The following is a 21,028-nucleotide window of genomic DNA, read 5'->3' on the forward strand; positions in this document are numbered from 1 at the left end:
ACTTGTGCCTATCTTGTTTAGTAGGAATGAGATTTAAGTCTCATTAAAGTCAGTTTGAAGATTGGTACCGACTTCAGCCGTGGTCATTTGGTATCTTGCTGCCATCTGCATTGATAAATTACTCTTAAATCAGGATTGCAGCTTAAACCCATACCAAGCTTGATCTTCCAAACTATATCCCACCCTGTGGAATTTTATTAGCTTGATCTTCAGTGAGAAGTGAAGCATTTTTTAAGAATAGCAACTGCCCTATTTTGACATACAGGAAGAAAGCATGACTTACCTGACTTGTAACGATCTGCTGCTTGCATGGGTGATTTGCTTGTTATGACATACTCATAACAGTTGATAAAAGCTGTATAATTCTGATTGAAGGAAATATTAGAGCATTTTTGAGTTACCTCTTTAGCTACCTTCACTGGCTGAGCAGAACTAGTCAGATCTGGAAGTTGAATCTCTGAAGTCATACAAACATGAAATAATGTTGGGCATGTACATGTAGGATTCTGAGAAGAATTGCTTTTTAGGTTAAATGTAGGGGTTTTGTAGTTTTTGGATATCTGTTGCCTTAAAAGATATACCTCACTTCCTTCATATAGCAGGATCTCAGAGCTCCTCTCTCTGGTGTTATGGCAGCTTTCCATGAAGTTCTGAATTACTTGCCGAGGCTAAGATGCTCTAAGGACTTAACAGGTGATCTGTGAGATTCCCAGTTATACTACAATTTCTTATTTAGAGAAATTATTGAAAAAAATCAAATATATATTCCTGAATAAGAATGGCATAATGCCTTCAGAGCTTTGTGATTATGTACAGCAGTCTTTACAAATCCAGTATTTTTTCCTACACTTTTCATGACATCAAAGTAGAATTTGGGGATAAACAAAATTTTTCAATCTGGTACATGATGCTTTAAAAGTGCTTATTTAAATATTGAGTGCCTGTTGTTTGACATGTGATAGTGTTTCCCTTTCCTCTCTTCTTTCCCCTACTTCAGAAAGACAAGTAATTCTTCCATGAAACTTAGGGCAAATTTAACATCTAGAATTGTCTATTGCTGCTGTAGCTTATTAAATAATTCAAACAAGAAAATAATTTGAAAATCTATATGAGCTCATTTTTATATGAGAATGTTAGGTTCTAAACTCTCCTTTTGTAATTTTTGTTCTTTTAACTAAACTTGTATGAAATTATTCATCCCTTAATCAGTGATAGGAAGAAGTCAATATTCTGCCTGTTTGGTGGCAGGCCTTTATTTTTCCAGAGATGAATTCATTTGCTCTGCTGCTTGGCTAAGTAATTCCAGAAACGAGAGAATTTGAATCTATTTGAATTTTTTTTTTAACTATACCCATTTAGGAAAGACACAACTACTCCTTCTTCATGAGTTTAAAAATAAATTTATATTAAAAAGTCAGCTGATGGACAGTATTTTATGTGCTAGGCATTAAAGCAGAAGGGCAAAGTTTACATATCTATATCCATGTTTCTTACCCAGGTGAAGTGCCTTGACATGTCAACCAACACCAGTCATGGGCCTTCAGAGCTCTGCTTCTTTCTTTTACAGACTGACATCTGATTTTCCACTCTCTCTTTCACCTCTGTGCTGACATTGCTGGGTTTTGACTTTTTCTTCTATTTGTCACCTGATTTACTCACTCCCTTGTTTCAAAATCTGCTCTTCTCTCTGGTGGCTGGTAGAACATCTGGCTGCCAGTGCCCAGGCAGTGACAAATAAAAGTGAGATGGATCAGTTTTGGTGCACTGAATGCACTTTTTTGTCAGATGTCACATTCTGCCTTCTCTGCTTTTCAGTCATTGAGTTCTTATTTGTGAAGCTGGTGTGCAGTAATTAATTTTATTCACTCTTCCTTCCAAGAATCTAAAATCTAGCCTTCAAGAAGCACAGCAGCTATCTTTGACTAGATTAAATATCATTTGGCTTGGAAAATGTACAGTTTTACCCTGTCTGGGTATTATTTTACCAACCTAAAAATATTCCCCAATTACATCTTATTAGACAATCTGCCTTCTAGTTCCTTAGTACAGCATTTGGGTATATAAGGGGTGATTATTAAGGAGATGGTTTAAACAAACCCAAACAGGCAATATTTTGAAAAGCTTGTTCCTCCCCGTGCTTTGTTTTTTTTATGGCACTTATGAATGAATTTGCAGAGAAGATTTTATACACCTCTGGAAGTTTTAAAGGTTGCAATTCAATACTATTCAGCATTTCTGCTGTTAACAAGACAATCTATGGGGAGGCTTTATTTTTTTGAAAATGCAATAACAAAAAATGCTTTTCTTGTTGTTCTGTATCTCTCATGTTTTTTACAGCAGACTTTGTTCACTTTTACAGGTACTACAAATATTTTGGCCCATACACTCTATGGTATTAAACATGTAGTGACAGCAACATTGCACATTGTCATGGGTAAATATTTTTACATTCACTACCAGATTTTAAATAATAAAGCAGTGTGCAGAAGTTTCTCATAACCAGTCGCTCAGTAAAGGCATAGGATTTTGCTGTGTCACTATAACCTATATTGTAAGGCTTTAAGACCCAAATGATTCTATTCTGGTTTTAGCTCCAGGTGCATTTCTTTTAAATACCAACAGTTTCTATAAGAAAGCTTTATTTATAGAAAAAACTGTGTCAGACCACTGAGTCTGCACAGTAAATGGGTTTTGAATGTGCAAAATGTAATTATGCTAAAAGGGAAAAGTAGATTGCTAGTGCAAATCTTATTTTTGGGTCATAAGAAATAGCAAATAATTTGTCAGGCAATGTTAATTTTACTGTCAAAGCAGTCTTTCTTTAGAATTTTTTTAAAATTATAAAAAAGATATAAAAGAGTAAGGTCCCTCTTGAGTCTTCTCTTGATCTTGCAATCTGCAGTGGAGGAGCCTTTGTTCTATTTCTCAAGCTGTAGTACAAAACCCGTTACAGGCAGAATCTAAACCTGTCTTTTGTTAAAAATCAGAGACGCTGAATCCAGTGGAAGATGCCCAGTGTCTATTAAAGAAAAAGTGAATATATCCTATCTTGAACAGAATGATATGTTTATATTTTATAACTGTAAATATGAATATATTTTAAATCTATATTTAAGAGTTCCTCTATATCCTCCAGTACATTGTGCAGTTATTACGTATATTTGATGAAATGGTTGCAGAGATTTATGCAAATATTAACGATATTACATTTTCCTTGATTCTAGTTGTTGAAAATGTGCACAGAATTGAGTCAGACCCTTTGCAGCCTTATGAAGTAGCCAAATGTTTTACCATAACTTTAACATTTTCGAGCATCTGAAATGACTGCTTTGATAGAGTCGTAGTTTTATCTCGATTGATCCTGGTTTTGATTAGTAAAACTTCATTTCCTGGAGAGAGAGGAGTCTGGAGGGTTTTTTCCCCCAGCTAAAGTAGATGAAAAAGAACTGGTAAGTTGTGTGTCATTTGAAATACAGACTGTTTTCCCCCTGTTCTCTGTCTATGGGATTTCAGGGCACATTCAAGCCGTGGATGTGTGCACTTTCAGCACCCCCAGCAAGCTGCTGCGCTTTGGGTTCTCGGCCATGTTTGGGTTCGGCGCCAGGACTTTGGCTCTGGCTGAGAAGCACCGCTGGATGCCCTCCAGTCAGAGGAAGGATTTTGCTTTCATCAAAACGCTGGCAGATCTCAAGTATGCCAAGAGATGTTGTGTTCTTCTAGTATTTCTCATTTTCTTGAGGAAAGTCAAGTAATAAATCTGATAGAGAGAGCAGCAGTTTGTCTTAATTGCAGACAGATGTAACTCAGATGTGATGTATCTCCCTCTTACAAGTTCAAGAGGAGATAAATTCTGTACATTCAGAATCTCCTTAAAATCATCTTAACTTTGATAAAAGTCTGTCTAATAGTCAGAATGTTTGTTTACATTCATAGTAAATGTCAATATTTTTCTAGGCCAGAGGAATGTGAATTATCATTTCTCCCTCTACAAATTCTGCAGGAGGACTCTCATGAAAAGGACAGGTAAGTAACACGGACCCAAGAAATTCCAAAGCTACAAAAATGTGTCTTTGAAGAATGAAATTATACAGATTCTTTACTATGTTCAAATTTAAACAACAGGTGATATAATCTTAAAAAAATATTTTGACAACTGCAAACTTATACATAGTGTAAAGTGTTTCCTGTAGACTGTTATAGAGGATTTTGTTACAAGGCAGACTTCCATTCAATATTATCCATTTGTTCAGTTCCACTAATATGTTACTTTTTAAATAAAGTATGTGTTGCTTAAATGTGCAAATGACTCTAATTTTTTTTACCTACATGTTTCCACCCTTTTAGAAAGAGGAAAGAGAGAACAAAAAAAGGTGAGTTTCTGCTTTTAGGATTTTTTAAAAGTGGACCATGGCTGATGAAATGGAGTAATACAGAATTACTGTGTTATATTTAGGTAGCAAGGATCAATGGCAGAAAATTCAGGGTCACTTCCTGAATGTGAGCATTATGGCAATCCCTTGTCTGTGTTCAATGGCACCAAGAGGCTTGGCACCTAATACGAGGTCAGTATGGGTTTAGAGAATTAGTCATGTCTATAAATTCTGACATCTTACCTTAAGACCTTGGCTTTTCCGAGAATATGAGCCTATGTTTAGGTAGTCTAGTCCCTCTGGACTGGGGGAGGGAGCGTAGACTGCAGCAGACTCGATAATCCCAGGAATTGTAATCAGTTTTTGGATCAGGCAAATAAGGTCAAGCAGTCTAACTAGAATTATGAGTGGATAATTGCTGTGATTAAATTAGTTGGCAAGTCTGACTTAAGTAGTAGTCATCGAGCAGTCATCTGTCATAGGATTTGGCTTTATGGGGAAACTTCACCCTTAGACTTTGTTTTATTTTTTCAAATATAAAAGTGGCCCTTGTCTCTGCTCTACAGCCAGCAAAAATGAAATACGAGTCTTTCTCATGTTATTAACGACTAAATTTCACACTTGTCTTTTTCGTATTATTTGTTGTTTGGTTTCCCTCAGACCTTGAGAAATGAAGCTTCTGCATGCAGGGTTTGGAAAAACAAAGGAGTATATAACTTGGTTGTTGATGTGGACTCATTTTGCCTTTAGCTGCTTGTTGAGAGCAGCTTTGTGGTGACCAAAGCAGTTTAAGGTGGTAAATATTTGTACCTGTTGTATCCAGTTGGCAATAGAGCAGAATAGCAAGTAAAACTTTGCAGTTGTATGCAAAGTACAAAATGCTCCCTCAAAAAAGAATGCAGAGACTCATGTGTGTGCATGAATATGTGCCAAAAAAACCCCAGTGCTCAGGGAAGTTTATGGAATGAGTCGACTTTTGTTGCATTAGATTGTCACTATGTAAAATTAGAGAAGAATTGATGAGGTGTTTTTCCTCAAACTTACTGTCTTATCTAATAGAATTTGACTTCTTGGAAACAATGTAGAACCAAATTATTTCTGATTAGACTCTTCATGAGAAGTTTTCTTTGCTGCCAGGGTCCTGCTAATCTCACAGTCCTCAAGATAGTGCTCTGATGCTGTCTCATCTGAGGAACTTTGTTCTGCATTAGGTGTGTTTGTATTCCAATCAGTTGCAAAATTCTGATGAGAATTTTAGCTTTGCTTTCTCTATCTGTTCTTCCCCATTTCTCAATGACAGGGAATTTTGTGACAACTCCATGCAATAATTGCAGGTTTGAACAAGCCAGTTTCTCTCTCAGTGAATCTCCCTATGTTTTTGTGTTTAAGAATTTGTTCTTTCATCTTTTTTAAAAATAAAACCCGAATTGGGTTCAACTAGTACAGTAGAAGGGTAGACTCAAACAGGAACTTCTTTGTCATAGTGAATAGCTTATTGACTGAAAGTTCTTTTCAATATGGGAAACAAAAATGTGGCACTGATTGTTAGAGACTCGAGACCCACTATGGAAGGAACTCACCTAGGTTTCTTGTCTCTTCTTTTTCCCCAAGAGATTTCAGCCATGTGAAGACATTTGAAGTGGGTGCAAGCTTTGGCTGCTGCCTGTAACACCAGTTGCACTGGTCTAATTTGCAGAAACACGTCCAGATACATTTAACAGTCTGTGTGTGTGAGCCCTGTGGGCTGAGTCTTTCACAGCATAGGTGTTGTGCTTCACTGCAGATGGGGATTTCTTGAGAATTAACGAGAATTCTTAGTCATTTCTAAAGATGAAAGGCCCTAGTGCTGAAAGCCCAGTAGTGTGCTGTGCCCTTTTATTGAAACAAACATGATAAGGAGGCAACTTTTTAAATGTCATCATCACTCTTCCCTGAATCAGCAAAGTGCTGCTGTGCCAGGTGACTTGCTGAATGTTTATGTAACAATTACCCTCCCAGATAGTGCTGTTACCATGGTCTGAGAACAGTCCTGAGGCAGTAGCTGTTCAGTAGCTATCTGAACTATCACTTTCAGTGCTGCTAGGCTGGAAGTAATTCTTCTAAACACTCTTAAGATATTTTCCAAACATAGATGCTGATTAAATAAATACGTGTATGCATGCATGTGCAGAAGATAGGAAATACAGCATCTCTCTCCAGAAGGCAGTCTCAGCCTTTGGGATTGCCATGTTCATCAGATACTCTTGTTGAACACTGATCTGTCTCTATAACTCAAACGGGACTTAGGCATGGCTGCATGGATATTCCAGTTGTTAGCTCCTGTGTCCAGGCACATTCCATTAAGGAATGGGGGAGCTGACACTGGCTCACTCCCTGACCCCACTTCTCAAAGATGCACTGGGTATCTTTACCCATGGTGACTGGATACTGAGAGTCCCTGAGCACCTGCACTGGGGGGCTCTTCTTGGTTAGTCTCTAGGACATGACTGTTTTATCTCGTACAAAATTCTTAGTCCTTAACTTTTGTTTTCTTTTGTGAAATGTATAAACAGAACCGTACTACGACCTGCTAAGAGAGTGTGAGTTGGAGATGGCAGCCTTTGTTCGGGCAGCGTGGGTGGTGGTGGGGGGTGTGGGGGAACCCACTGCACTGGGTCTGTGCTGGGGGCTTCCATGCACCATGGCACTGTCCTCTGGGTACAGCTCTGCCCCACAGCAGAGTGCCTCACCAGCTACTCATGGTAACTGGTACATGTTGCTGGAGAGAAGAGTAAAAAGAGGAGTTGGTGATCCCCAATGTTTAAAAACCATCTGTTAAGTAGAAAAACAAGCTTTGCTTAGTTTATATGCATTGTGTTTAAGAAATTATGGCTATGGATAAAGCACTACAAGTTATTATTACAATGCATGTTATAAAGAGATCGATGCTGAGTAACTTCAGTGCATAATTTATATTGATCTGTGGGGTGGTGGTCAGCAAAAGGATTTGAAAAATCATTGAGAGGATCCTAGTAATTTACTCCTGTAGGCTTTTAAAAATATACTTTCTAATCTACGCTGTTGAAGAGCCTTCTATACTTGCAAATTAATGAATTATCTTTTTGGTCTGCTTTTCAGGTTGAATAATGGAAGCATGGCTCTTATTGTTGTACAAAACACTTCTCGAACAGAGTTTATAAAGCATCTGAAGAGATACACCAGTGAACAAAATCAGGTGCCGTTAATTTGTTTCTGGTGATTATAAAAAGAACAGTTAATCGTGAAAGTAGACAAGCTGCAAGAGTTAATGTTAGCATCCTCGTAAGGAGACTTAGCTTCCTGTCAGAATACATTAGCCCCTTTTTATCTGATTTTTTTTTCTTTTTTTAAATCACTAGACTAATACAGATTAGCCTATTTCAGTCCATCTGTTGTGGTTTAAATTGTGTTTGTGTTGTACCGTAGTTTTATGGGTGTAAAGCCTTTTCACTACAATAAGGAAATGCATGCTGTGTCTGAATTTTGTGTAGTACAGAGATGAAGAATGCAGAACTGTGGGGGCATCACACAACTCTGTCAAAAATTGGTAAAGTTGGTAATTTCAGCAGGTCACAGCATGCTGTGCTGGTAGCAGTGGGTTGTGGGCATTGATTTTTAGCAAGTATGCATCCCATCTAGTTATGATGTTTGCAGAACTGTGTTTCAAAATTGTAGTCATAATTCTGTCTTGGAAGAGAAAAATGAAGCATTCAAACACAGATCTTACTGCTGTCTAAAGCCCCACTGCATGGCCCAAGCACTGGTACTCATTCAGATGTTCTGGGGGTATCTGAAATCACTTTAACAGGAAGGTTTGGGTTCGAATTCTACAGCCAGGGAGTTTGGATGGTGACAATTGGAGGTGACAGCACTAATGGCTGAACTGAGGAAGTAGCTTAAGCTTTCCAGTTATGCTTTTGGAGGAAGGCATTGCTTTTCTCTGTCTTCATAGTTACAAAGCAGATGTGGGTCCTCCTTTAAGCTTAAGACAACCATTTACTAGAATTCTAACTAGCCTGGTTTAGGACAAGACTACTTAATGATGAACAGAGCACAGGAAGCAATCTGCTTGGACTTTCACATGTTCTGAAAGTATTTGGTATGTGCAAAACATACCCCCTTACCTTGCAGGTTGGTCGAGTCCAATATGTGAATACAGATGAAACACTACCATTTTTTTCTGAGGCTCTTTAGGATAAAAACATCATGTTAATCTATAAATGCTAGCTGGAGTATATAATGGCTCATGTGGTCAAAGCTTGAGTAAAATGTTCCCATTTAGGGCAAAAAAAAAAGCCAGTTTTTTAATTTCAGGTAACCCATTTTGTTCTAAGCTGCCACCTGTATCTTTCATCTTCATTTGCTGTCTGTCTGTGTTTGGTTTAGTTCAATTTTCCCTTTGTTGAGACCTACACAGTTCGAGAAGTAAAAGTAAAACCAGGGCTTAGAAGTGGACCTGATGCCAAGGAAAATGCATGTCTGAATGCAGAAGGAAACTACCCTTGGAACATAGATGGAGACTTGATGAAGGCAGCATCAGAAGTGCATGTTCGGTAAGGTTAATATCCCATTTAGGGACCCCTAAGAGATCAGTGCTGCCATCTGAGGTGTGCTACATCTCTGTAGGGCACAGACAGGACAGAGTGAGGTGTTCTAAATGCCCCTGCAGTAGAACTGCCGTGCACTGCAGGCTCTGGCCCTTCCACCAGCGTTTGGGCCTCTGCCATGGTTGCCTTGTGCTCATCTTTGGAAAGGTTTGTTATAACTCACGTGGCCTTTCCATCCTGGTGCTTCATCAGCTCCCACTCCAGTTCTTCGTTGTTACTTTACTACTCCTTATTTCTTTGTTCCTGTTATTTTACCCTTCCATTTTTTGGAGAACAGGTGTATATAATGTATCTCCATGAGAGCTCCTTCTGGGACAAGGATTCCTCCTGGGAAAGAGGCATGTGTAAGGTCAAGAAAAACATGTAGGAAAACTTAATGCTGCTTGAGAATAGTCTCCATATCCAGCATCTAAGAATGATTCTATAAATACATAGGAAATGGGAGGATTATCAGTGGAATTAAGTGGGCAGTGGCTCATTTTTCTGCCCCTTCAACAGGATTAGTTGAAGGCACACAGCTCAGAGTAAGTCTGGTATGTAAAATAAAAGGCAGATCATGTTGTAGGATATGTAACATATTCTTCTAAAAATGATCCTAGAGGAGTGTCAAAATGTAATTCACCCTGATTTATTTCCATGTAAGAGCTCGTATGAATTCATTCTCCTCGCCAACCTCTAATAGCAGCACACCCATTGCAAGAGTAGACATTTGTCTGATAAAGTTTCACTTCCTTTGCTTCCCAGGGTGCATCCTCAACTTATTGATCTCTATGGAGTGAACACTGATGACCTGGAGAGTTCCAAAGCAACATGCAACTGCATATAGAAGGGACACACTGGAAATTCTGCAATAAAGAACCCTGTTCTCTCCCCTGTGCACAGCTCTCCAAGGTCTGGACTTGTACTGATGTCACTTGTAGCAGAAGCTTAATGGGGGTGTTTGTTCTGTTTCTGGGTTTAAATTCTTATTCAATTATATATTTTTATCAGGTTCTCTTTAGCTGTGTCGAAGCTGTTAGGCTTTAACAAGAAAAAATGAAATTTGATTATATTGGTCTCTTGCTAATTTCGGGTTTGAGAAGTGTCCATCAGAAAAGAATTTTTTTTCATTAGTCTAGATTATTTTAGAATGAGATGCTTCCAAGTCTGCTGCTGCTATCCACGTTCTCAGGTAACTCAGCAAGGGAAGAACCATACCCTACTCACCAGCTCTAGCTGAAGAGTGGTGGCAAAATAAAAATGGATGCATTTATTTTTTAATCAAGTACTTTTGTTTCTAGTTATGATTTTTAATGTTGCCTTAATATATTTGCTCTCAAAATATTTCTAGTCAAATAATATAAAAGAATATGCTGATGTTCTATATGGCTTTGCTTTGTAAAAATGTATTTTAAAAATCGCTTTGTATAAAATTAATATTTTCTCCTAGAACTGAAATGTTATTCAGCATAGTTTTTGTTGTTGCTGAGACTAAAGTTGTCATAAGTAACTTAAGAGTTGACTTAAATTTTTGTCATTTCCTTGTAGAGCATAAATATAATTTTTGAGTGTTTGTGTTTTTTGGTAATTTACTTAATACTGAAGACAATTATTTCAGAGGACAGCAAATCAAGACTCTATTTTTTTCTGGGAACTGTCTTCCTTGGAGATGAAAAGTAGCAGACCATCTGCAGGACTGGATAACGAGTGTTTTCCTGGTCACTCCTCTAGGAGTTGTTCAGAAGGCAGTGCACAGATAATGGTGAGAGAGCTGCATTGTGTCATGCAAGGATGAGTGGATTTAGGTGCTTTCTTCAGGAAGCACTCCAGTGCAGTGTGAATTCAGGCCTTGTATGATGTGGCTAAATCAAGGCCTTAAGTCTTTACAAGAGAGCCATAGCTACAATGGTTTAAAATAGTTGTAAGAATTCTTATCTGTCATAAATACACAGGGACTAAGTACTGCACCTAAAGCACTGCAGCTGAGGATTTGGCTCCTAAACCCAAGCTGTTACCTGTTGTCCAAGCCACAGGGAGCAGTCTCCCCTTAAAATTCATACTCTCTCCCATCAGATAGTTTGAACTGTCTTAAGATGTTAAATATAAGCTTCTTTATGTTGTCTAAAAAGGCATCCCAGCAACATTTAGTAGATTTAACTGTTATTTATTAAATGCAATTTAACAAAAGAATTGAACTTGCAGAACAAACAGTATTCATGTGTTTAACTTGTTTGGATTTTTTTAATAAACTGCAGTTGAGTAATACTTCATAATCTTGCCACCATCAGGACATTATACATTCATTTTTATGAAAAACTTGATAATTTTGCTTCATATCCTAGGAAAAGGCAATCAAATCTGTACAATTTCCAAGGCATCATTATCATATGTACTGACTTATGTAAACTATTTCAAAGATAAATAAAATGCTTTGGTTTCACTTCCTTGCATTGTTTGTACTCAAAAGAACATGAATGCTTCTTCCAGTATTTGAGGTATATTTTTCACAGTATGCTGTAATGTCAAACTAATTTCAAAGGTTTTTTGGTTAAAGTGCAAAAATTCACTAAAGCCATGTGGAAGGTAAGCATTTTTTGATACAGTTTTCACAGAGATTTGCAAGAAAGTATTTCATTCTTGACATACTTTATTTTGACTTTTAAAAAAATATATGCACATTCATTTGTTCTTGCACTGTAGCTATTAGAGGAAAACATCCTTTGGAGTGATGCACATCTTTGGCATTAGATGGAGTGAAAGGAAGTTACAGAATGGTCCCAAACACCTTTGGAATCTGTGGGTAACATGGTTTTTATGGCACCAGGCACTCTGGGAGCAGTGGGTTTGAGGCACTGAAGGCACTCGCTGTGGGTTTGAGTTTCAGGATGGTCAGCCCCAGAGCATTTGTACAGGTGACGTTCCTTTCTCGGTGCAGCTCAGAAAGACATCCAAGGCCCAGCCTCACGGCCATCCTCTGTCCTGCTGGTGCAATAAATTCAGCTATTGAAGAAGCTGGACATTCTCCAGCTACTCTGGGGAGCAAAGGAAGGCTCTTTCCCTTGTGGCTGGTGCTGTTTCACCAAAGCTAGGTGGCAGTGCAAACTTAGCTAGCTGAAGAGACCTCCTGGAGCAGCAGAGCAGGGGTTGGATCCAAGTTTCTGTTCAGTCCTTTGCCTTTTGCTGCTGAGGGTGCCCGTCTGGATGACATTGATCTGACCCTTCCCAGGAACCCAAGCTGGCTCTCCAAGTGACTTCCTTATTAAGTACTTCCTACAGTACTTAATTTAAAGATAAAATTTGGCCCATGACGGTTGGCAGTTGGAGTCTTGTGGGTGTCTCTGTTTTGTCAGCTGAAGCCTGTCTATGCCAGCACTAAATCCTATTAGAAGTACTATAGAAAACTCTTCAAATAAATAAAAATAAATACTTGCTTAAAAAAAACCCACATAGAAATAATTCAGTGGAGAAGTCCAAAACCTTTTGGCAGCACTGCCAGAGGAAAGGATGAAACAAATAATTCTATTATGCTTGCAAGTACCATGTTATAGATGGCTACAAATTATGATCTCCAATACTTTGATCTTCCTACAGCTGCATCTCCAGGCTACTCCCCACAAATTCCCTGTTGTGAATTCACCTTTGGCCCTCCTGGTTCTGGCTTGCCTGGGTGTCTCAGTACCTTCAGTGATGTGGCTGTGCCTGTGAAGCCAAAGCTTTTGAGGTTACCTGCAGAAGCCCAGAACTTCTGAGAGCCATTTCTATGTCTGTGTGTTCTACTTACAGTCCTACAGAATTGAGCTAACTTACCCTTGGTAAAATGCCAGGCCAAGATGAGAGAGGGTTTCTTCTTGAATATCATTGAAACTTTAAAAATAACAGAACAACTTACACTCTAATGTGTTTGAGATCTTACTTTCCAGGATTGGCCAAAAATACAAATATTTTTTACAAATACTTCCTTTTGGTAAGTAATTCTTCTCTTTATCTTTAGTGTTCTTCTGTCTGAGACCATATTTCAGATTTTACTGTGAGACTTCAGAACAAACTGGTTTATCATTTTCTTATTGGAACAGTAAAGGTGTGTCCTCCATACAGTTCAAGGAAATAAAGCATGTTTTGCAAGAGCAAGTAAGCTCAAGGCCTAGGTTTCTTGTTGCTGATGTTTCTCCTGTGAATTAATCTGAATTTTCATTTCTTCATTTTCAAATCAAACATTTATTTGCCTTCTTAGTCATTTTTGTTCCCACTTTTAAAACTCCAGCTGTCTCTTCTGTTCATGTCTTGAGGGACTGGTTTGTATTTCCTTTTGAAAAAGCCAATCTGAAATACATAATTTGGAATCTGTTGTCAGCAAATCTAAACCATAAAAGATTAATTAAAATAAAAATGCATATGTATGGCATTTATGAAGTATGGTAGTTGCCAGTGCTTTGTCATACGAAGTAATCAAGTGTTACCCCTCAATCACAAAAGTAGGTTTGCTTTTTCTTTTACTTTTTGGGAGGCTAATGCTCTCCTGTATGGAGTCAAGACTAGGGCTTGTGAACTTGAACAGTCCACAGGATCCAGTATTTTTAAAAATATGGTAATAAAATGTTCCTGTTAAATTTATTTCTACATGTCCCTGTAAAAATGATGGATTGAGAAAGTCTCGATGTAGGGAAAGAAGTTAACAATTTCTTAATCACAGTCAGAGGATCTGCATCCTTACTAATTTTCTCTTAGGCACAGATTTTTTTTAGTATTTATGTTGCATTTTGAAATCTTAAACATTTTACATTGGTATGAAACCATGTTTTAAACTATCAGTCATCATGTGTCAAGTGATTTTAAATGTGGAGCACCATCCCACAAAAATGATCCATTTGATATCATTAAAATACATAAATCACTTGCAAACATGAGATGCCATATAAAACATTGTAAAGGGATTTGTGGTGTTGAGAAACAAACTGTAGAACATGCAGAAGATTAAATGAAATGAAAAAAATGGAGAAATACTTTTGAAGCACCCTAAGGTACAGGAAGAATTATCTTTCTTTAGAAAGGACAGATCATAATAAAAAATTATTCTTTAACCCGCTCTAACCCAGATCCAAAAATTCTTCAACAGGATGAATTCCTGACTTAAAGCAACTAAGGAATACTAAAAACTTACCTTCCATAATATAAATGAAAGAACCAATAACAAGGTAAGACCAATTATTAAGCCTAGGGAAATAATTAGCACAGTAACATAGTATTTTGGCTTTTGGTGGTGCACTCCTTCCAAATAGACCTGAAAAACAGAAAAGAAGCTTAGTGCTAACTGTTGGGGTTTTTTTCCCTAAAAAAAAAAAAACACTAGGAAAATTAATTAATTTTTAAAATAATTAACACTGTATTCATTGCTGATGTATAGGTATGTGTAGAATTCTACAGTATTAATTGCTGTAAGTTTTTCTACTTTTAACATTTTCATCTCAAATTTATAAGAGAATTCTTACATATGCAGCTTGCTTGTCCTTATGTAGTTCAATAACTTTTGCACTTTTTTCTGGCCAGGCTGTTGCTCTTACTTCAAACTTTAATACCGACGCATCATCCTGATTAAAAAACAAAGAAAATCTATCTTATAAAAAATAACTAACACATTGATTCCTGCCCAGCAAAAATGATCACACAGCTGCTGACACAACCAGAATCTCACACAAAAACAGAATGGTGCCTTTTTCTGAGCACAAAACAAATTAGTACCAGAAGCTGGAATGAAGCCAGGCTGGATTTTACTTAAGTCCACATCCACACTGCTTTTCTTAGAAAAATACAATTATGAGTTGAAATTAAATCCCCATCCTACATAACCCAGTCAGAATAGGCAAAGCAATACATACCATAAATAGAAAGTGACAAACTAAAATACATGTTTTTGTTTGTCATACATCACCTTGAGGCTTAGCATCAGCAACATAAAACGGGTTAAAACCCAAAAGATTTAGATTTAATCAAGTCTGACTCACGTTTCACTGTTAGAAAACAAATACTAACATCTAGAATTTATATGCAGGGAATACTGCAAATATGCCTTGAAATATTCCCCTCAAGTATGAAAAATTCATGTGTTACCATTTGTAAAAGTGAAGGAGTAGCCTCCAGATGCAAGTGAACAGTTGCTTCTTTCCCACTTTCCATGTTTCCCAGCTTGCAATGTATTTGTAAGCAAAGGCTGTCATTTTTCATGCAGTACTGTACAAAGGAGGGAAAGATTAAAACTTAACTTGATCAACCATATAATCTTAGCATTAAAGACAATAGGAACTGACTAAAACAAAAGGATTTATGTTTATTCTTGTAAACCCAGGCTATAACTTGAGGTTGTCATCCATCACTGTCATTCCAGAGGTGTTAAAGGTACAGTAACAAGAGACCAACCAAATTGTTATGCTAAACATGTCATTTTGATTAAAAATTAAATTATTTTAAGATTGAAGAAGAACGAGTGTTGTAATTTGTTTATATGTTTAGGGCTTTTTTACACTGTTGTTTCAAATTAGCTTTTATCAATAATGATAAATGACAATAACTCTATGCTATCCAGTGCAAACTGTGTAATGGGTTTATCCTCACATTTGTACACTGACAACCAGCACCACTTCACACAGCTCTGGAGAAGACAAAAACACGAGGCTGTACAGGATTATCTTTATTATATCTTTAATATTATCCTTTATCCAAGACTAGCATGCTGAATAGTGATTGGATATTCTAGTGCAGGCTCAGTATCTCAACCATTGGCTGATATCTCCTGTAATGTGCTCACTTAAAAGTCCCAAATTAACATTTTTTAGATGACAGATTAAACAATGTTGTACTTTATCAAAGACAAGGTGCAGCAAACAGATTTCTATGAGGACAAAGCCTCAGCAATGCCATGCTGAAATAGCAGTTCTGGTTTGTACTGTGGAGGGTCTGATCTCCAGCAGGGTCCATGAGCAGGAACAGAGGGATGAGCTGGAACAGGCCATGAATGTTGGGCACTCTCCCAGACTCGCAAATATTTTTAATAGCTTCCCAGCCAAAAATGATTTCCATATATTTTGTAGTTCTTACTAACTCTCACTTCCATTAACTTGTATAGTCTTCCTGGGAATTAATTTATTTTTAACATTTGGGTGTTTTGTTTTTTTTTTTACCTGGCTGCTGTTAGTTATGTTTGATGGCCCTGTTTTGATGAGGAAAAGACAATGAACATTTGATCTGCATACTTCATGCAATTAAAATAAAGCCTGTTTTTCCCTGATGCATCATTTTCTGTTTGTTACTGAATTTCCTCTGCCATTCTGCCTGCCCACTCATTCAGTTCCATACTCCTTGGGCAGTTTTTTGTAGGTGCCTGTCGTCCACCCTGACTTCAGCAATGTCATTCAGCAATGTCATTTCTCTGCTCAGTTCTCACTCCTTTCACTAAAGTCACTTATGGCTACCCTGAACTTATCACAGGTCCCACAACACATCCTTGGAAGATGGCTCTGTGGCTTCATTATGTAAGATACACTCTTTTCTTAAGGCTTATTGGTACAGCCATTTCCCACTGATGCCAAAAGACAGACCTTACCATGTGCCTCTTAGTAGGCCTTGAGAAGAAAGTGATGACATCCTTTATTAAGTTTTCATTGCTTTCTGCTGCAGTGCAGCTTCTGGGATATTTATTATAGGAGCAGTGTCCAGCTGTTGTCTGAAAGTAAATATAACATCATCATTAAAAATGTCAATTTGATTTCCAGAATTCTGAAACGTGGGGCTGAAGGTGATCCTATTCTAGTTCACTCTGCTTCACCATGGCTAGCAAATCAAACACAGACTGAGTACCTAGCTGACTCTGTTCTGCTTCTCTTTCTCACAGAATTCATGCAGCTACTAATACAGTAAGTAACCTTTGCTTACCTTGATATCCAATGGGTTGAATAATTTGGAGTCCCTGGGTGGAAAAGCATTTGGTATCATAATCTCTAAGCTGGTGTTTGGAGACATGCTTGGTCCTGCACTGATGACCTTGTGGGGAAGAGGGGAAGAGTTCAACAGTGAAAGCCTCAAGGGCAGCTATTCAAGGAACAAAACCATCCATATATAAATACATAAAACTGCACGGAATGGGGTACAGCAGCTGCTCTGTTATGCTGCCACAGAAGTGGATTGTGCTGGGAGTGTTAACATTTTGTTCATTCATTCTGTGGGCTTGCTGAACCCTTGCCTCCTCCAGAGCTGATGAGTAAGCAGTGCTAATCTGTGCTGAGTACCTGGGGTCATGCAGACTGCCTGCCAGCACAGTATGCAAAAGCAGCTAGGAGAGATTTAGGTCCAAACTTTTAATGCACTGCAGACAATTTTGATGCTATAGATACTCTTATAAGAGGCTCCTAATTCCTTTTTCTTACCATAATACCCTTTAAAGTATTTCTGAAAGGGAAAAGTGACAAGTCAGAACTGCTGTACCACTTTCAATCCTGCTTGTGTGAGGAAATTTTTCTCTGATCACTCAGTGGAAGATTTGCCAGGCCAAAAAAAGTGCTCTAAGAGGGATTAGAAGCAACTTCCCATCACTAATGCACAAGAATTACTCATGGTGCCCTTGCACTCTTAAAAGTTTCCTTACTGACTGCCTTAACCGTCATTGGGTGCACTAGACATCAACCTTCAAAACAAGGATGACAGGGCTTACAAAGGAAAGCTCTTACATGGAAAGTGAAGTTGATATTTTCCTTCATACATGTCATTGGTGAATCTTTCTCTTCTGCTCCATAAACAAATGAGGTTGGTGACACAAACCTACAATGGTTTAGAAATTGTTAATAAACAGAATTTCTACATATCATTAGCATAACATTCTGCTCCATGTTACCTCCAGTAAGACTGGTTGTAAGAAAACACCCACGTTTGCTTTTAAGTAAATCTAGGAACACAGAGTACAAATCATCTGCCTTTGGAATAGAAACCCTCTACAATTGTACTCTTTCCTCTGAAAAAGGCAGATGAATCATAAAAAGTCATAAATCCTCACCCAAAGCTATGCTTCATGAATGCCCCACAACAAACCCAGAATATGGTTCATGTTAAGCAAGGAATCTGAGAATCTGCTATGCTCTTATTAAAATAAAAAATATTCCACTTTTTAAACCATGTCTGTTCAGAAACAAGTTCGAAGCACCACAGCTACCAATGGTCTTATCTCACAGTAGTGGAAAAAAACTCTTACAAGTGCCTGGGTCAGAGCCCAGGAGAGCTGTGCCAACCCAGTCTCAGGATTTTTCAGCTATGTCACACTTCTGCTTAAAACCTTTGTGAATTTAGAACAGTGACAAGACACCACTTCTGTGGATGTGCAGGTAATACCAAGAGGTGACTTACCCGTGAGTATTTAACTCGATCTCGTATTTCAGAGGTATAGGTAAAGTTAGCAGGTTATCCAGCAACATGTTCCCATCTTCATTTTTACTACAAAAATGCAAAGAGAGAAAAATCTGTATTGAAGGCATCATCACAAGCTATACACTATTTCTGTGTAGGGCTTTCAGCTTATTACAATAAAAATATTTAATTGGTAACATAATGCCCCCATATTTTTTACATGCAGAAACCTACTCATTATTTAAATATCTATCAACTATTTTTTTTGTAGTTTCTCTTTCTGCATTTGATTTACAACCAATTTACTTCCTGGCAATCCTGCTTTCCTAAGCCTTTCCAGTTACCTGTTTTCCAAAGCTAGTAGTACTTTTTCATTGAGTAATTTTTATTAGACTTTACCAGGTAGCATTAATGATGATGTTGAGGTCCTCTTCTGCTCTGGTTAATGAGCTTGCATCCAAGAGGAAACTATAATCCAGCTGTAGAACAAACACAATTTTCCTTATATCAAATGATAGTGTATCTTGACACAGTATCAGTGCAAATATGTTATTAAGCTCATTTAGAATTTCCTGCCCTGAAAAATTCAGAACTAAGGAAATACTTGCTTTTTGTGTCTTCTACTCCCTTTCTATTGACCTAACACATACATCCAATGGCAGTGGTCAGCTCACGTGTCCAGAAGCCCAGCATAATCAGTGGATGCATAATACAAACACTGCTGTCCCTTAATGAATTATTCCAGGGAGTGTTCAAGCAATTCATTTAAAAGTAGCAGGAGAGATACAGATACCAACATGACAAGAGATGTTAGTTGGGAATGAAGAAGAGATTCAGAGATTTTTTTCCCCACATGAAAATCCCTGTAACATATTTAGGGTGCTTTTAAAGCTAGGAACTTCATTTACCTTTGAGTTGTGATCCACATATAAATAGCCAACACTGCACTCCAGTGTCACTGCATTAATTTCTTTATCTAATACTGCACAATGTATCTGTTTTTCTTCCTGAAAGAAAGGTCAATTTACTAATGATTAAAATAAGAAAGGTTTTTTTCCCAGATGCTTCAAATTACATGCAAACACTAAAATTGGGTGCTTTATATTTTCCTGAGCCAGGTGTTTGTTACACTGATGCCAATATCCAGGACACCCATGACCACTTGAACATAACAGATTATATTGATTATTGTATCAGTTACTTCATCTGCTTCTTGCTTTTCCTGAAGCTAAGGCACATGCACCAGACCCAGACCCACCCACGTTAAAAGCCAGCTCACAAAGGTGGATCTGGGGGATTCCACATGGAGAACAGTTATTTTGAAAAGGCAGAAAGAGAGCACAATTAGATTTATGAGTTTTTATAAGCCTGTGTATTTGGGAAAAAACAGATTTGATGACATCTTCATGATCACTGAAAACACAATGATCAGCCAAAAAACAGCTGTAACATCCTGAATTGGTTTTAAACCTTTTATTATTTATTTTAGTTGTTACCAAAATTATGTAAGTCATCTGTATTGATCAAATTGCACTTTGTTTAGGTAGCTAGAAGTCTAAGAACTTTAAAATTGATGTTCTGGCAGCTTTTGATGAAGGGATGTAGATTCAGTATGTAAAGAAACTCAACAATTCATAAACATGATTTGAAAAATGCCAGGCTGAAAAAGAAAAATGTCAAAGAATTACTGGTTGAGATATTTTTTTTACTTACCAGTTCTAAAACTCGAATGTAATAAAGACCTTTAGGGATCTGAATATGGAGGAGAGTTTCATATGCATCATCTCCAACATTAAGCAGAGAAACGTTCAACAATAAAGTCTTCATACTTCCAACACCAAGGTACGTTTTCTTATCATGAGGCCTATAAAAATAATGATCATAATGTAAATGGAAAGTAATTCTAGAAAGCCTACAGGCAAAGCTGCTCTTTTAGGTAATTTCAGTTGGTTCCAACAAAGCTCAGCTGGAGATGTAAGGGAAGGTTTTAGTCAATTCTGAGACCAGTTGTATGATGGTCACCCCTTAAAGCCTGAAGAGGTTAATGGGAGAGCAAGGAAATTGCCATCAGTCCAGTTGTGCCTGTGGCCTTTATAGGACCAGTCCTTTCCCTTACTGCCAGAACAGCAATGTATCACTGCCACAATATTTTCAGACCTTATTTCAGCATCCACTCTTCTGCACTCCAGATCTGGGATTGAGTTAATACAAAGAGGGGCATAGTGAACATGCCTCCCTTATGATCTATGTGATGTTCTATAATCATGTTACAAGTGCAGACACCCTATTGGGGGCTAAAAGTAAACTTCAGCTTGACATTAAAGTTTAATTAAGACTTGTAGAAAGGGTGCCTAGAAATAGACATTTATCAGATATTCTGGCTTGGAACCAAAGCATTAGTCACTGAACACCTTTGGGAAAGAAGCTGGCACTTACAAAAGCAACAGAAGGCAAAAGCACTGCATAAGCAGATAGGTTCCAAGACAAAAGCAAATTAAAGAAAAACACAGTGTTAACATTCCAGTAGCTTGTCAAGTTTAGGTTAAATTCAAACGTTGTTTTAGTACTTATATACCCACCACTCACTCCTCTTAGCCATGTTAAAGCCAAGCTCATTAACAATGTGCTGTCACAAAGATGCCTCCCAGCTTAACACACAAGTACACAAAA

The 21,028-nt window shown here is 37.7% G+C and overlaps 2 protein-coding genes across 4 annotated transcripts in view; one reads left to right on the forward strand and one right to left on the reverse strand.

The window, feature by feature from the left end:
- The window catches only part of CERKL (ceramide kinase like), a 52,135-nt gene extending 40,721 nt beyond the window's left edge, over positions 1 to 11,414 (forward strand). For all 3 annotated transcript variants that reach the window (XM_063400410.1, XM_063400411.1, XM_063400409.1), the window contains 8 exons: positions 2,360 to 2,434; positions 3,514 to 3,691; positions 3,955 to 4,023; positions 4,345 to 4,370; positions 4,454 to 4,562; positions 7,488 to 7,584; positions 8,775 to 8,941; positions 9,740 to 11,414. In XM_063400410.1, the coding sequence (XP_063256480.1) occupies positions 2,360 to 2,434; positions 3,514 to 3,691; positions 3,955 to 4,023; positions 4,345 to 4,370; positions 4,454 to 4,562; positions 7,488 to 7,584; positions 8,775 to 8,941; positions 9,740 to 9,821 (803 nt within the window). In that variant the 3' untranslated portion in view covers positions 9,822 to 11,414. The remainder of the gene's footprint in view (positions 1 to 2,359; positions 2,435 to 3,513; positions 3,692 to 3,954; positions 4,024 to 4,344; positions 4,371 to 4,453; positions 4,563 to 7,487; positions 7,585 to 8,774; positions 8,942 to 9,739) is intronic.
- ITGA4 (integrin subunit alpha 4) overlaps positions 10,722 to 21,028 on the reverse strand; it is a 35,721-nt gene continuing 25,414 nt past the window's right edge. The window contains exons 18-28 of the mRNA XM_063400408.1: positions 20,072 to 20,222; positions 19,267 to 19,365; positions 18,758 to 18,837; positions 18,359 to 18,445; positions 17,689 to 17,779; positions 16,898 to 17,005; positions 16,569 to 16,688; positions 15,080 to 15,199; positions 14,461 to 14,559; positions 14,133 to 14,252; positions 10,722 to 13,294 (exon numbers count right to left, since the gene is read on the reverse strand). Of these exons, the coding sequence (XP_063256478.1) occupies positions 13,202 to 13,294; positions 14,133 to 14,252; positions 14,461 to 14,559; positions 15,080 to 15,199; positions 16,569 to 16,688; positions 16,898 to 17,005; positions 17,689 to 17,779; positions 18,359 to 18,445; positions 18,758 to 18,837; positions 19,267 to 19,365; positions 20,072 to 20,222 (1,168 nt within the window). The 3' untranslated portion in view covers positions 10,722 to 13,201. The remainder of the gene's footprint in view (positions 13,295 to 14,132; positions 14,253 to 14,460; positions 14,560 to 15,079; positions 15,200 to 16,568; positions 16,689 to 16,897; positions 17,006 to 17,688; positions 17,780 to 18,358; positions 18,446 to 18,757; positions 18,838 to 19,266; positions 19,366 to 20,071; positions 20,223 to 21,028) is intronic.

Source organism: Prinia subflava, chromosome 6 (genome assembly GCF_021018805.1).
Source record: "Prinia subflava isolate CZ2003 ecotype Zambia chromosome 6, Cam_Psub_1.2, whole genome shotgun sequence".
Taxonomy (NCBI): domain Eukaryota; kingdom Metazoa; phylum Chordata; class Aves; order Passeriformes; family Cisticolidae; genus Prinia; species Prinia subflava.